General features: G+C 39.0%; 1 protein-coding gene across 7 annotated transcripts in view; it reads right to left on the minus strand.

Annotated features, from left to right (window-relative positions):
• The window catches only part of SCN8A (sodium voltage-gated channel alpha subunit 8), a 200,409-nt gene that overhangs the window by 51,896 nt on the left and 133,213 nt on the right, over nucleotides 1–15,300 (minus strand). For all 7 annotated transcript variants that reach the window (XM_054238528.2, XM_054238524.2, XM_054238527.2 and 4 more), the window contains 2 exons: nucleotides 7,520–7,649; nucleotides 1,979–2,217 (listed from right to left, as the gene is read on the minus strand). In XM_054238528.2, coding sequence (XP_054094503.1) covers nucleotides 1,979–2,217; nucleotides 7,520–7,649 — 369 coding nt within the window. The remainder of the gene's footprint in view (nucleotides 1–1,978; nucleotides 2,218–7,519; nucleotides 7,650–15,300) is intronic.

Genomic DNA, 15,300 nt, shown 5'->3' on the forward strand with positions numbered 1-15,300 from the left:
CACATACCCAACTTCCTTATTTGGCATCTCCAGTCAGTGAACAGACACTTAATATGCCCAAAACAGAACTCTTGATTTTACACATCAAGCCAGTTCCTTTGCAGTCATTCCATTTTCCCCTCAGTCATTAAACCCCCACACCTAGGCACCATTCTTGATTTCTTTCCTTTTACCCTAACATCTAGAACAAAGTATGCTGGACCATATATTACTCCCCCTCCCACTGCTAACGGTACATTTACTTGCCCTTTGAAAACTCTTGCCACCTAAGAGCTTTCTTATTTTAGAACTTACTTCCGGGTTGGCTCCTCTCATGGAGTCCCTGAATATTAGCTGCCGACCTTCTCTTCTTTCCTCTTTCTTTACTGATGGTTCTGAAAAAAGTCTTCTGAATACTCACTATTCTAATTTAGGTGTCATCCTAAATCTCTAAATTTTCATGAAAGGAAAAATAACATCATTTGCTAGCCTGGTATGACTGGAGTTCTAGGGGGGTAAGTGGAAAAGTCTCTCAAAGTCCCTTGAAAATCAAAGACTGGTTCTGTAAAAAGCAAGGAAAAGTAAAGATTTTGAGAAAAATAAAATTCTACAGGGAAAACAGAACCGCCAACAGCAACAAAAAAAATTATCAAGACATATTTCTCGTTACTTAACTCTTGGCTACTAAAACAAAGCTTATATCCATATGATATTGTGGACAGGCTTAAAATTCTGCTTGATGACCAAGGTACTATGTTGGCCAGTCACAGCATGTGCCCACCCATAGGCACCTTTCAGGGCCAGTTAGTAGATTTCTTGGACAGCCTGTGGGAGTGTCCCATTTCAAGACTACAGGCATTCCACTGGACTGCACACAAGGGTTTAGATCATAGCAGAGAGCCGGGAGCATGTCACTAACCCTAGACATGGAGAATAGAAAGACCACAGAATCATCTTGGACGTATACCAGGAAACACAGTGGGCTACAAAGGATATCTTTGTCATGTGTTTTCAGAATGAGAAATGAAAATAATATCACAATGCTCTAATAGTTTAGCAATAGGACTTCAGGTCAAAACTGTGTAGGGAGGGGCGTGTGTGTGTGTGTGTGTGTGTGAGAGAGAGAGAGAGAGAGTACACACAAGAAACACTGGGCAGAAATCATGCTCAAATTATTAATAAACAGTAACAGCTAGATTTGGGCATGCCTGTGGTACAACACCTAATGAATTAGGGGGCCCAGGTGACCTAGGGGATTCTTTCTAACTACTTCTTTACTATCTATCAAAATGCAATCAACTCCTGATTTTTGTAGTAAAGAAAACACATAATCCTGAAATCATAACTACTTGATTTCAGAATACACACTTTGTAATCTATCATTTAAAAATGACATACTTATCTTTATATAATCAATACAGAACTTAAGCTAACATTAAAATAAATTTGGCAAAGATCAACTAATGGCAGAAACTGGATAATGGCCCAGAAGTTGGACTGGAGGGGGAAACCAGCCTTGAGGGAAAATTTCCCCATAAATAGTCCCTATTTAGGTAATTAAGGCCTGACAGAGCAGGCAAATCCACAGTTCTATGTAGTATACTACAAGAGCTCCCCTATTTTGTGGTTGAGGTGAAAGGAGAACTGAAGTACTGGAGCTATGCAGGAATCAGTGTGAGAAACAGAATGAGGAAAAAATCTAGAAGTCCTTGGCTCAGGTTGCTGAAACCAGCCCACTGTACCAGGCCTCCCATTCTGTCACCAACATTGGTTTTCTGCCAATAGCTCCTAAATGACGTCTTCAAAGTTCTGCAGAAAGAGGAAAGGGACCACAACAGTTAGCAGAAAAGCAGCTGGTGCCCCGGCATGTGTGGAAGCGTTTGTCTTCCAATTAACTATTACTTTCTTTTCAAAGAAACTCTAGCTTTCAGTACCAGAAAAAGATGTACAGGCAAAACACATTCCAATCCTAATATGAGGAGACAGTGTTCCATCTTACCAGATTTCCTACAGCCAAGACATGTTCAAATTGTGGCGTCATAGGATGGTGCTCCATTGCCATAAACAGTGTATTCAGGACGATGCAGATGGTGATGGCTAAATCCACAAAAGGGTCCATAACTATCAAGTTCACAATCTCTTTCAGTTTTATCCAGTAGGGGTGGCACTCCCAGATGAGGAAAGTGTTGGCAAATTTATACCAGCATGGTGGGCACTTTCTCTGAGACTCTTCCAGTTCTATAGTAAGTTAAGAACAAAGATGGCCCCTCAGTTACACTGAGAAAACCAGGAGGACACACTACTTACCCTCACAGTCATTATCACCATTATTAATATGGAATCAAGCACTGATATTCCTAAGTGTTTTCCTTCTCTCTAAGGTAGGAAATCCATACAAGTTGGCTCCCTGTTAATAAGTGATGGGTTAAGTTTATAAATGAAACTCAACCCATCAGTTATGGGAGTAGAGAACAGAGGTCAGGAGCTTGGCCTCTCAGGTCTGATTCTCTGGCCTCAACTGGCTTGATGCTTACAAGTTGTGTGTTCCCAGGCAAGGTAACTGACTTCTGCTGAGCTGCCTCAGCTATAAAACAAGGCATGAATTTACAGGTTACAGGACTGAATGAGTCCTGTAACCTCATTTTGATGTGAGTTTGATTAAAGACTAAATGAGATGCTGTTGTAAAGCAATCAGCACAGTACCTGGCACAGGGTAAGTCCTCAATAAATGGTAGGTACTCTATTATACACTCTACTGTTCAATTATTGTCAGAGACGCCATCGAAAGCATGAACTCAAGCTAGACATATTTGAGTTCAAATACTAGTTCAGACACTTGCTAACTGTGAGACCTTGAACAAGTTACTTTGATTTGCCATGAGAATTAAATAAGCTAAAATATATGTAAACTGCCCTAGAATACTCTGGCAGATAAAAAGTGCCATGGAAGTGTTTGCTATTGTTATTATCTTCATCAGCAGAACTAGCATCATCAACCAAGCCAACATGTAAAACACATCTGCTATGTTCTCAAAGAAGTACAAGTTACTGTCTCCACCCTCAACAAGTTTACAGCTCATAGTCAAGTTAGAAATACAAACCACATTACTCTCCCCTTTTTCCCCCTTCCTTCCTCTTTCTGTCTCCTCCCGTCTCCTTCTTTCTTGCCCCTTTGCCCTTTCCTGCTCTCATCCTTTGCCTCTCTCTTTCTTTCTATAACTTCTTCCTCCTTCCCTCCCTGGGTCATCATCTTATTTCCTTTTTCTTTCTCTCCTTTGTCTTATCTTTTCTGTCTCTTTTAGAAGCAGAACCTGTTTTTTTCCAAACAAGATCTCACAGGATCCCCAATACAGAAAATAAACCAGGAATTGCCCCAGATGAAGCAGGAGCCCACTCGGATAGACTTCTTCCTCTCCTGAGGCACTTCTCTAGAGTCCCAAGACTCTGATACACACAGACTGAAAAATCACTGGACTAGATGATCTCAATGATATTTCCAAAGCAAAGATTCAAAAGAATTATCAGACATCAAAGACAGATACTCAACTGGCAGTTACAACAATCTAGGTATGAAGCCCTACATAACAAAGCTCTCCTCAAATTAAGCATGAAATACAATTGTCAGGATTACAAAATTCCAAGGACCTTGAGCTAAGAGGATGCTTTTTAGGAAGTGAACTTTGAAAACCTGTCAGAATGTGAGGTATTGATTCTACAGGGTTGGCTGTAACAGCTACTCTTTCCCTGCCCAATTCTGCTGACACTATCAAATCATTTAGGGGGAAAAAAAATTCCCCAACATTTCACCAAAACCAAGATGGCTACCTTAAATTAGCCTACGTTCCCTTTTCCAACCAGCTGGATGGCGATGCTTTATTTTAGACAAGGTGGTTTTGGCTGAGCTTCTGATTGGCTCCCTGGTTGCTAAGAAAATGGTTGCCTTGGTTTTCAGATTTAAGGACCGCTGTAAGCGCCACGTGGGAGGCTGCGTGGGAAAGGAAGTCTGTGAGGAAAATCTGCTGTGGCTTCTTCCTCAGAGAACTCCCTCCCTTCCTAAGGTAAATATAGTTTTCTCCCCCAAAAAAGAAAATGACAAGGTTCCTTTATTTCCTTAAATTCTTACAGTACATATTTGGAAATTTAGTTCCGTTCCTTTTTGATTTCCCCCTTTTTTCAAACGTCTGCTGTTCATTGGCACATGGAGGTTGAAGCTGCGACTGTTCACATTTGACAGCTGACATAAGTGTAATGTTTTACAATGAACTAGGTCTTGAGTCTTGCCACACAGCAAAGAGAGGTTTTCTTGCCCTACAGGGCACCAAGAAAATTCCTCTAGGGATACCAGGCATCTCTTAACCATATTTACTGAGAAGGGAAGATCTTCAGGACAATCTTTCACTCCCACAAAAAGTAAGCCAATGTGGAGCTTCAGGAGCTGGAAAAGATCATTCGGGGAATGAGACGGGTTGTCAAGAGACTTATGACTTTGCAAATTGTTACTGGTTCTACATGCCTGGAATGGCTAAGTATTTGGTTTGGGGGAAAGGGTTAACATTTAGGGGTGAGATGTCCAAAGGTTTGTGTGGTTTCTCTTACTTTGCTTTTGGATATTCTCAGAGTGGTTACTCTAGGTCTTAACCTCAGGGGTACTGGGAATTGTTTTTAGAGAGGACCTCACAATTCCATCAAGACCGTGGCTTTGGTAGACCATGAGGTTTCGGAAGGCAGGAGCTTTTCTCAACTGAATTCAACAACTTTTAAGTACCTGCAATGTGCCAGGCACTGAGTATACACTGATGAAGAGCCCCTGCGCTCACCAAGCTTACTGCCACACAGGAAAGGCTGACATCAGCTAAGTAACTATACTGACACTTGATGCTTGTCAGCTAAATAAAAGAATACATAAATAGTGGCAGCAACAGCTATGGCCTGTTACCTCTAGGGGAGCTTTTGAAATTGTTTTACTGATGCTACTGAGAATCAATAATGTCAAGTACTTCCTTGATATTGAAAATCAGTAACATCAAGTACATCACTACTTCTTCTTTCTTACTGTACCACGATCTCCCCTTCTTACACAGCTTTACTGCTTTGAACAGTGAGACTTCACTACTCTGCCTACACCCCATACACAGTCCTCTGAAATATCCCCAAAGCTTATAGCTCTGCTAGTGGTGAACTCTACTAAATGTACTAGATCCTGGTGAGCATGTTTGCAACAGGATGGGGAGGGGCAGAGCAGGCAGGGTTTTCTCATTACTGACAATTCTGGAATTCTCCACTGTGGATTCTAAACTATTAGCTAAGTAGGAGCCTGCCTCTTGGGTTTTAAATAATAATTATTTTAATCTTCAGATTAAAATAATGTCAGAGTTTCCTAACTGAAAGTCTGAGAGCAAAAACTGCAATTTGTTCAATGCTGGCTTTTAATGTTGTAGCAAGCATTAAATATAGGGCCCAATGGTTAAACAGGCATGGATGTTTCATTCCTTCTTATATTATTCTGGTCAGCCATTCATTGCTCTTTGCTTATCGCAGGTTGGTCCCATCAGCTTTAACAAAAGAGTCAAATAAAAGGTGCAAGGACAAGAGGAATGCCTGAGCAGGATATGGCAGGACAGATACAACTATGTGAACATCAGCGCTTGTGAAACAGGACAAAGAACTGGAATAGTATCTTCCTACTAGGAACACAACTACATCTGTCTCTGTCTCCTGAGCTGCCCTTACATCTTTTTTTTTTTTTTTTAATGTGTGTGATGGTGGGTTGAGGGCGGAGAATGAGCACAGCAGGACAGAAAGGGAAAGAACAGGGAGAAGAAGGAGAAGAGACTTTTAAAATGCCCCAGTGGTTTCAATCCAACTCAGTCGAGGGATGAAAGCTCTAAGGCTTGCGGAAAGAGCCCTGCAGCACCAGCACTCCTACCATCCCAAGCACAGCCAACATCTGCTTGACAAACGTTGTTTGAGCATCTACTTTTGCTGGAACCTGCACTAAGCCACTACAGTAATAAATAAATAACTGTTGCACTGTATTGACAGTTGTGCTGTTCTGATGTCTCTGCCAATAATAAAATGTACCCACTGAAGGTTCTTTTTCTTTCTCAACTGCACGGATACTCAGCGAAATCCTGTCTTGGTCTCTATGTGAATAATAAAATTAGCCAAAGTTCTTAGGCTATCATTTCTTAGCTTGGAATTTTAGGACTTGTAGTTATTTGCCCACAATCTCAAAGTATAAGCTACAAAGCTTGATGATGTTCTATCAGACAATAACCTCAATGGAAGTTAAAGAAAACAGGAATAAATAGAAGTTGTTCAGGCAGCTGAAAGCAGCTAATTCATTTTTTTCACTTGATATATTCTCAAGGTTACTCTAGTTATAGTCTCATTCTTTGCACATATGTGGGGAAGTAAGCACCCTTAGATAATTCTTTTCTAGGGATTCTCCCTCCCCAACACACACACACACACACACACAGAATAGAAGGGGCACTGGGTTTAATTGACTAAAAAAATAACTTGTCTCAAGGATACCAGGACAACTTTGAGTTTTCCTATCTCAGGGACTTTGGTTATTCTGGGCGTCTGTACTCTGAAGAACAGCAATTTGAGGCCTCAAGAATAGCCTAGATCTACAATGGGACAACTCAGCTAAATCAACATAAATCCAATGAAGAAGATATGTGTAGAATCTATCAGACTCTTGGGAGACAAAATCTGTCACTGAATTTCCTTCTAAAGAAAGCATGAGGATCCAGGACTGTAGACCACAACTGGAGAGGAGCCGATTCTTGCTTGAGTGACTGTGGTCTAATGGAAAATCTTCAGGTATTCCTCAGCACACCAGGTTGTGTCATAAAGAATCCACCAAATACAGAGAACTCAGCGACTGACAGCAACATTACTGCAGACATGCTATGATTCAACAGTGGTTGCTCTTTCCCTGTGGCATAGAGTGCTCAAAGTAAGAAGGGTTTCAACTTACCTAGTCACACATCAAATATATTTATGGCTATGTGGGGGTGTTTGAAGAGAGACAGAACTAGGTGCAATCAAAATGCACAGTACAATCTTCCTTAAGAGAAAACCAAAAGGGCTTTAAGTAGTTAAAAAGGAAAAATGGAAGGTATGTTTTGGGTTAGGGGCCATAAGGGAAATTCCATCATTTTATAGCTTTGCAGTTCTTCAATCTACATTCCTTTATGCCTTACAGCACCCCACTGGCTCCTAATGATGACGATGACAAGGGTCTTGAGATCCTCTCGCTCATTCGTGCAGCTCCTTTCGTATCTCTTACCTACTTGTGTACAATCTTGTTGCCTGTGTACAAGCATATCTGAAGCCCATATATTTGATTATCTGCATGTAAATTTAGGAAGAAAATTTGTGATTCTAGTTTCTATATAGGAACAGACTCTATTCCTAAAGCTCAGAGGCAGTTTTTACAAAACTCAGACCAAGAGACAGGGACTATATTTACCATGCACATTACATATTTATATCTCAGCAGGTTGGACTGATATGACAGGGCACACACCTTCTACTAGTGTATTCGTAACAGTCATTATACTGTTGATTCTGTCCTTCCGCCCATAGGAGGCTAGTTGATCCATGGAAACTAAAAGAGATCCAGGGCCTTTCTTCTTAATTTCCACCTCAGTGGTAGCCTAAAAAAAAAAAAAAAAAAAGCAAATAGAGTGAGTTAAGTCTGTAAATGTCAATCTGGGCCTTACCTGATAGAACTTAAAGAAGTAGAATGAAATGAATTGGCCATAGTTCATCCTTATTTCTGTGGATGATACGACCAAGTCATTTAAGTCTGTGTGAATCTACAACGAACCCAGCGATCTGGCTGGGTCCAAACATCTCTCCTGGTTCATTCCAAGCATAGAGTATAAAGACCAGATCCTCTAGGGATACTGCCATCAGAAGTAGACCCTGAGTTTTCTGGTCCTAATCTCATATTCACAATAGTTGGCTATAATTGGTCCACATGATAAAGTAAGTCAAATTTACTTCTACTTGAAATTTCATTAAGGTCACATTCCTGATCACACTGAGTATTACAGATGCTGTTTCTTCCCTGAGTAGGAGCACCATTATTCTAATAAACTGCCCCTTCCAAATACCAAACCTGGGCCTAACTGAACATTAGCAAGTGGAAGTTCTGCTCCAAATCTCCTACAAGCCATTATAAGAAGGTACAGAAGGTTTTGCTATCTTAAAAAATTAAATATATTGTTTCACATGTTTATCTTGCCCTTCCACAATTTTATGAGTTAACCTGCAATGTTCAAATTCCCAATGAAAAAATGGCAGAAAACATAATCAGAGTGTTATAAAAAATATTATTACGTGTACTACCCTGGGCAATAACTGGTATGAAAGATTACAGCAAAGGGTTTCTTAATGTCTCTGACTTACATTCCTGTGACTATTCTATGTCAATTCAGGCTTAATGGGGTGGCTTAAAACCTAACTCTTCAGTAACCATGCTGTTCACCGTCCCGTATCACCCATGTAAACTCAGCTCTTCCTTCTAAGATGGTGAAGGTAAGAGGACAGAGACAATCACCAGTTCTCAGAGGACAGGGGAGATTGTATAAGACTGGAAAAGCATATATGTCTGATAAGTAAGAGAATGATCCTAGCTGTTTTAAAGAAAATAACTACCTCTAGAGAGCTACATCAAAAAGTCTATCTGTCCTATACATCTTCAGATTTTAAGGACTAAACAGAAGAAAGTTCCTAGCAGATTATGATTTTATCAAACTGTTTCATTAGCCTGAAGTCCTAGCTACTCCAGGAGTTAGAGGCCATCCTGGGCAACACAGAGAGACCTCATCTTAAAAAGAAAGTACTTCATCAGAATGTTTCACTGATACAGATTTGGATCACCCTGGAGTATTGTTTGTTTTAGCAAACCTACGGAAGAAATACAAGACAAAAAATAACCGATTTGCCTGGGAATTCCTTGCTGCATTATTATACTAACCTCTGTGTATATAAGAATGACGTGTGGTGGTGGCCACAGGAAGAGGCTTCTCTGCCTGTGGAAAATGGAGGGAAGAGCGGGAAGGACTTTGTATTGTGGTTGGACTGCCAGCATAGCTGCAGAATAGAACATCAGGCAAATCTCTAAGGCTTTTTGCTTTTGTTTTTTGAAAGAGTCTGCTGTCACCCAGGGAGTGCAGTGGTATGCTCTCAGCTTACTGCAACCTCTGCCTCCTAGGTTCAAGCAATTCTCCCACCTCAGCCTCCTGGGTAGCTGGGATTCCAGGTAGGTACAGGCACACCTGGCTGATTTTTGTATTTTTAGTAAAGATGGGGTTTCGCCATGTTTGTCCAGGCTGGTCTGGAACTTCTGGCCTTAAGTGATCCTCCCACTTCAGCCTCCAGAAGTGCTGCGATTACAGGCGTGAGCCACCATGCCCAGCTAAAATTTAATTTTACTTAAACAAATACTTATTGAGTGCTAAGTAGTATGGATACAGTGGTGAACAAAACATACAACATGGTCTCTGTCCTCTGGACAGGTTTTGCTATATTGACCAGATTGGTATCAAACTCCTGGCCTTGGTGATCCACCCACCTTGGTCTCCCAAAGTGCTAAGAAATCTCTAAGGCTTTTTGCTCTAATCCTTGGCTTCCAGATATCTCTGAACCCACCTGAGACCTGGGGGAACTTGCTGCCCTGAAGGGGAGGACACAAACCTGGCTGGCTTCATCACCTGCTGACTATAGAGCTCTTGGGCCTTGAGTGAACACAGGTGGCAGCCATGTAGTGGTTACAGCAGGCCTTGGGCAAGACCTTGTGCTGTGCTGGCTTCAAGTCTGACCCAGCAGTCCCAGTAGTAATGGCCACAGCGGTGCTTACATCAACATACCCCAGTTCCCGGTGGCTCAACACAGAGAAAGAGACTCCATTTGTTCGGAAGAAAGTCAGAGAAAAGAGCAAGACTCTGCCTGGTAATCTAGAGAATTCTTCCAGATTTTTCTTATCCAAGACCACCAAGGTGGTACTTCTATGATTCTGCAAAAACCACAGCATTATTGGGCTTGGGGCCCAAGTTCCTTTGACTACCTAGAAAGCCTTCTTAAGAAGGACAGGCACAAACAAGCCCAGATTGCAAAGACTAATAAATACCTAGTTTGTCAATGCTCAAATACCAACAAATATCTACAAGCATCAAGATCCTGTAGGAAAACATGGCCTCACCAAAAGAACTAAATAAGGTACCAGGGACCAATCTTGGAGAAACAGAGATATGTGACCTTTCAGACAGATAATTTAAAAGAGCTGTGTTGAAGAAATGCAAGGAAATTCAAGATAACACAGAGAAGGAATTCAGCATTCTATCAGATAAATTTAGGAAAGAGATTGAAATAATTACAAACAATCAAGCAGAAATTCTACAGTTGGAAAATGCAATGGAATACTAAAGAATGCAGCAGAGTCTCTTAATAACAGAATTGATCAGACAGAAGAAAGAATTAGTGAGCTTGAAGACAGGCTATTTGAAAATACTCAGAGGAGACAAAAGATAAAAGAACAAAAAAGAACAAAGCACACCTGTAAGATCTAGCAAATAGCCTCAAAAGTGAAAATCTAAGAGTTATTGGCCTTAAAGAGGATATAGAGAAACAGACAAGGATAAAAAATTCATTCAAAGGAATAATTGCAGAAAACTTTCCAAACATAGAGAAAGATATGAATATTTAAGTACAAGGTTATAGAACACCAAGCAGATTTAACCAAAGGAAGATAACCTCAAGGCATTTAATAACCAAACTCCCAAAAGTCAAGGATAAAGAAAGGACCCTAAAAGCAGCAAGAGAAAAGAAAACAACAACAAAACATACAATGAAGCACCAATAAATCTAGCAGCAGGCTTTTCAGTGAAAAACCTACAGGCTAGAGAGAGTGGTAATGATATATTTAAAGTGCTGAAAGAAAAAAACTTTACTCTAGAGCACTATATCCAGCAAAATCATCCTTCAAGCATGAGGGATAAACTTTCCCAGACAAACAAAAGCTGAGGGATTTCATCAACACCAGACCTGTCCGACTGGAAATGCTAAAAGGAGTTCTTCCATCTGAAATGAAAGTACATTAATGGCAAGAAGAGATCATCTGAAGATACAAAACTCACTGGTAGTAGTAAGTATACAGAAAACACAGAATATTGTAACACTGTAACTGTGGCATGTAAACTCCCACATGCCACAATTATACAGTGTTACAATATTCTGTGTTTTTATCTTAAGTAAAAAGACTAAATGATAAACCAATAAAAGTAATAACTTTTTAAGACATAGACAGTACAATAAAACATAAAGAAAAACAACAAAAAGTTCAAAAGTAGAAGGATGAAGTTAAAGTATACAGTTTTTATTAGTTTTCTTTTTGCATGTTTGTTTATGCAATCAGTGTTAAGTTGTCATCATTTTAAAATAATGGGTTATGCCAGACGTGGTGGCTCATGCCTGCAATCCCAACACTTTGGGAGGCTGAGCCAGGCGGACCACCTGAGAACAGAAGTCCGAGACCAGCCTGACCAACATGGAGAAACTTCATCTCTACTAAAAATGCAAAATTAGCTGGGTGTGGTGGCGCATGCCTGTAATCTTAGCTACTCAGGAGGCTGAGGCAGGAGAATTGCTTGAACCCAGGAGGCGGAGGTTGTAATGAGCTAAGATCATGCCACTGAACTCCAGCCTGGGTAATAAGAGTGAAACACTATCTCAAAAATATAAATGAATAAAAATAAAACAAAATAAATAATGGGTTATAAGACATTAATAGTATTTGCAAGCCTCATGGTAACCTCAAATTGAAAAACACACAATGGATACACAAAAAATAAAAAGCAAGAAATTAAATCATACCCACAAGAGAAAATAACCTTCACTAAAGGGAAGGCAAGGAAGGAAGGGAAGAAGTAAAAGAAGACTGTAAAACAATGAGAAAACAAATGACAAAATGGCAGGAGTAAGTCCCTACTTATCAATAATAAAATTGAATGTAAATAAACGAAACTCTCCAATAAAAAGATGTAAAGTGGCTAAATGGATGAAAAAACAAGACCCAATGATCTGCTGCCTACAAGAAACACACTTCACCTATAAAGATACACAAAGTGAGAATAAAGGAATGTAAAAAGATATTCTATGCCAATGGAAACCAAAAGAGAGCAGAAGTAGCTATAGAAAAAATAGATTTTAAGATGAAAACTATAAGAAGAGACAGAGATCGCCACTACGTGATGAGAAAGGGGTCAATCCAGTAAAATAATACAATCATTATAAATATACATGCATCCAACACTGGAACACCCAAATATGTGAAGCAAGTGTTATTATAGCTAAAGAGATAGACCTCGGGCCAGGTGCAGTTTCTCATGCCTGTAATCCTAGCACTTTGGGAGGTCCAGTTGCGTGGGTTTCTGGAGCCCAGGAGTTTGAGAAATATGGGAAAATCATCTATACAAAAAAATACAAAAATTAGCCAGGCATGGTGGTACATGCCTATAGTTCAAGCTAATCAGAGGGCTGAGGTAGGAGGATCACTTGAGCCTCTAAGGTCAAGGCTTGCAGTGGGCTGAGATCACACCACTGTGCTCCAGCCTGGATGACAGAGCAACACCTTGTCTCAAAGAGAGAGATACAGAGAGACAGATCTCAATACAATAATAGTTGGAAAGTTCAACATCCCACTTTCCGCACTGAACAGATCTCCCAGACAGAAACTCAACAAAGACACTGGACTTAATCTGCACTAAAAATGACCTAATAGAACAAATGAACTTAATAGATATTTACAGAATATTTCATCCAAAGGCTAGACAATACACATTCTTCTTAGCACATGGATCATTCTCAAGGATAGACCATATGTTAGGTCATAAATAAGTCTTAAAACATTCAAAAAAATTAAAGTATCAAGTATCCTTGACCACAATATCAAGGATCTTTGCATAAAACTAGAAATCGACGAGAAGAATTTTGGAAATGATACAAACATACGGAAATTAGATATGCTCCTGAATGACCAGTGGGTCAGTGTCAGTGAAGAAATTAAGAAGGAAATTGAAAAGTTTCTTAAAACAAATAACAGAAACACAACACACCAAAACCTATGGGATACAGTGCAAGCAGTACTAAGAGGGACGTTTACAGCCATCAGCACCTACCTCAAAAAAGAAGAAAAACGTCTGATTAATAACCTAATCATGCATCTTAAAGAACCAGAAAAGGGCAAACAAAACCGAAAATTCTAAGAAAAGAAATAATAAAGATCAGAGCAGAAATAAATGAGTATGAAATGAAGAAAATACAAAAGATCAATGAAACAACAAGTTGGTTTTTTGGAAAGATAAACAAAATTGACAAAACCTTAGCCCGAGTAATGAAGAAAAAAAGAGTGAAGAACCAAATAAATAAAATCAGATATGAAAAAGGAAACATTACAACTGATTCCACAGAAATTGAAAGCATCACTAGTGGTTACTATGAGCAATTTCATGCCAATAAATTGGAAAATCTAGAGAAAGTGAAGAAATTTCTAGACATATTCGACCTACCAAAACTGAACCGTGAAGATAACCAAAACCTGAACAGACCATTAACAAGTAACAAAAAGCCACTTAGCAATGAAAAAACCAGGACCTGATGGTTTCATTGCTGAGTTCTAATCGACATTTAAAGAAGAACTAATGCCAATCCTATTCAAACTATTCTGAAAAATAGAGGAGGACAGAATACTTCCAAACTCATTCTACAAGGCCAGTATTACTCTAATACTAAAACCAGACAAAGCAATATATTAAAAAAAGAAAACGACAGGCTAATATCTCTGATAAATACTGATGCAGAAATCTCTTTCCGAAAAAAACAACAAAATAATAGCAAATCAAGTTCAACAACACATTAAAAACGTCACTCATCATGATCAAGTGGAATTTATCCCTGGGATGCATGAATGATTCAATATATGCAAATTAATCAATGTGATATATCATATCAACAGAATAAAGAACAAAAAACATATGATAATTTCAATTGATGTTGAAAAAGCACTTCATAAAATTCAACATTCTTTACAGTGAAAAACCCTCAAAAAACTAGGTATAGAAGGAACATACCTCAACATAATAAAAGCTGTATGTGACACACCCTCAGCTAATATTATACTGAATGGGTAAAAACTGAAAGCTTTTCCTCCAAGATTTGGAACACAACAAGGATGCTTACTTTCACCACCATTATTCAACATAGTACTGGAAGTCCTCGTTAGAGCAACTGGACAAGAAAAAGAAATAAAGGACATCCAAATTGGAAAGGAGGAAGTCAAATTATCCTTGTTTACAGATGACATAATTTTATAGTTGGAAAAACCCAAAGATTCCACCAGAAAACTCTTAGAACTGATAAATTCAGTAAAGTTGCAGTACACAAAATCAACATATGAAAACCAGTAGTATTTCTATATGCCAAGGGTGAACAATCTGAAAAAGAAATTTAAAAAAGTAATCTTATTTACAAAAGCCACAAATAAAATTAAATACCTAGGAATTAATGAAAGAAATGAAACATCTCTACAATGAAAATTATAAAACACTGATGAAAGAAATTAAAGAGGATGCCAAAAACTGGAAAGATATTCCATGTTCATGGATTGTTCAATATTGTTAAAATGTTCGTATTAGTCAAAGCAATCTACAGATTCAATGTAATCCCTATCAAAATACCAATGGTGTTCTTCACAGAAACAGAAAAAACAATCCTAAAATTTATATAAAACCACAAAAGACCCAGAACAGCCAAAGCCGTTCCTGAGCAACAAGAACAAAATGGAGGACTCATATTATTTGATTTTAAATTACACAACAGTGCTATAGTAACCAAAACTGGCATAAAAGCCTGGTACTGGCATAAAAACAGACACAAAGACCAATGGAACAGAATAGAGAACCCAGAAACAAATCCACACACCTACATTGAACTCATTGTCAACAAAAGTGCCAAGAATAAACACTGGGGAAAAGACAGTCTCTTCGATAAATGGTGCTGGGAAAACTTGATATCCATATGCAGAAGAATGAAACTAGTACCCTATCTTTTGCCATGTATGAAAATCAAATGAAAATGGATTCAAGATATAAGTCTAAGACTTCAAACTATAAAACTACTATAATAAAACACCAAGGAAACTCTCCAGAACATTGGTCTGGGTAAAAGTTTCTTGAGTAATACCCCACAAGCATAGGCAAAGCAAAAATGGATAGATGAGATCACACCAAGTTAAAAAGCTTCTGT

The sequence above is a fragment of the Callithrix jacchus genome, chromosome 9 (assembly GCF_049354715.1).
Source record: "Callithrix jacchus isolate 240 chromosome 9, calJac240_pri, whole genome shotgun sequence".
In the NCBI taxonomy this organism is placed as follows: domain Eukaryota; kingdom Metazoa; phylum Chordata; class Mammalia; order Primates; family Cebidae; genus Callithrix; species Callithrix jacchus.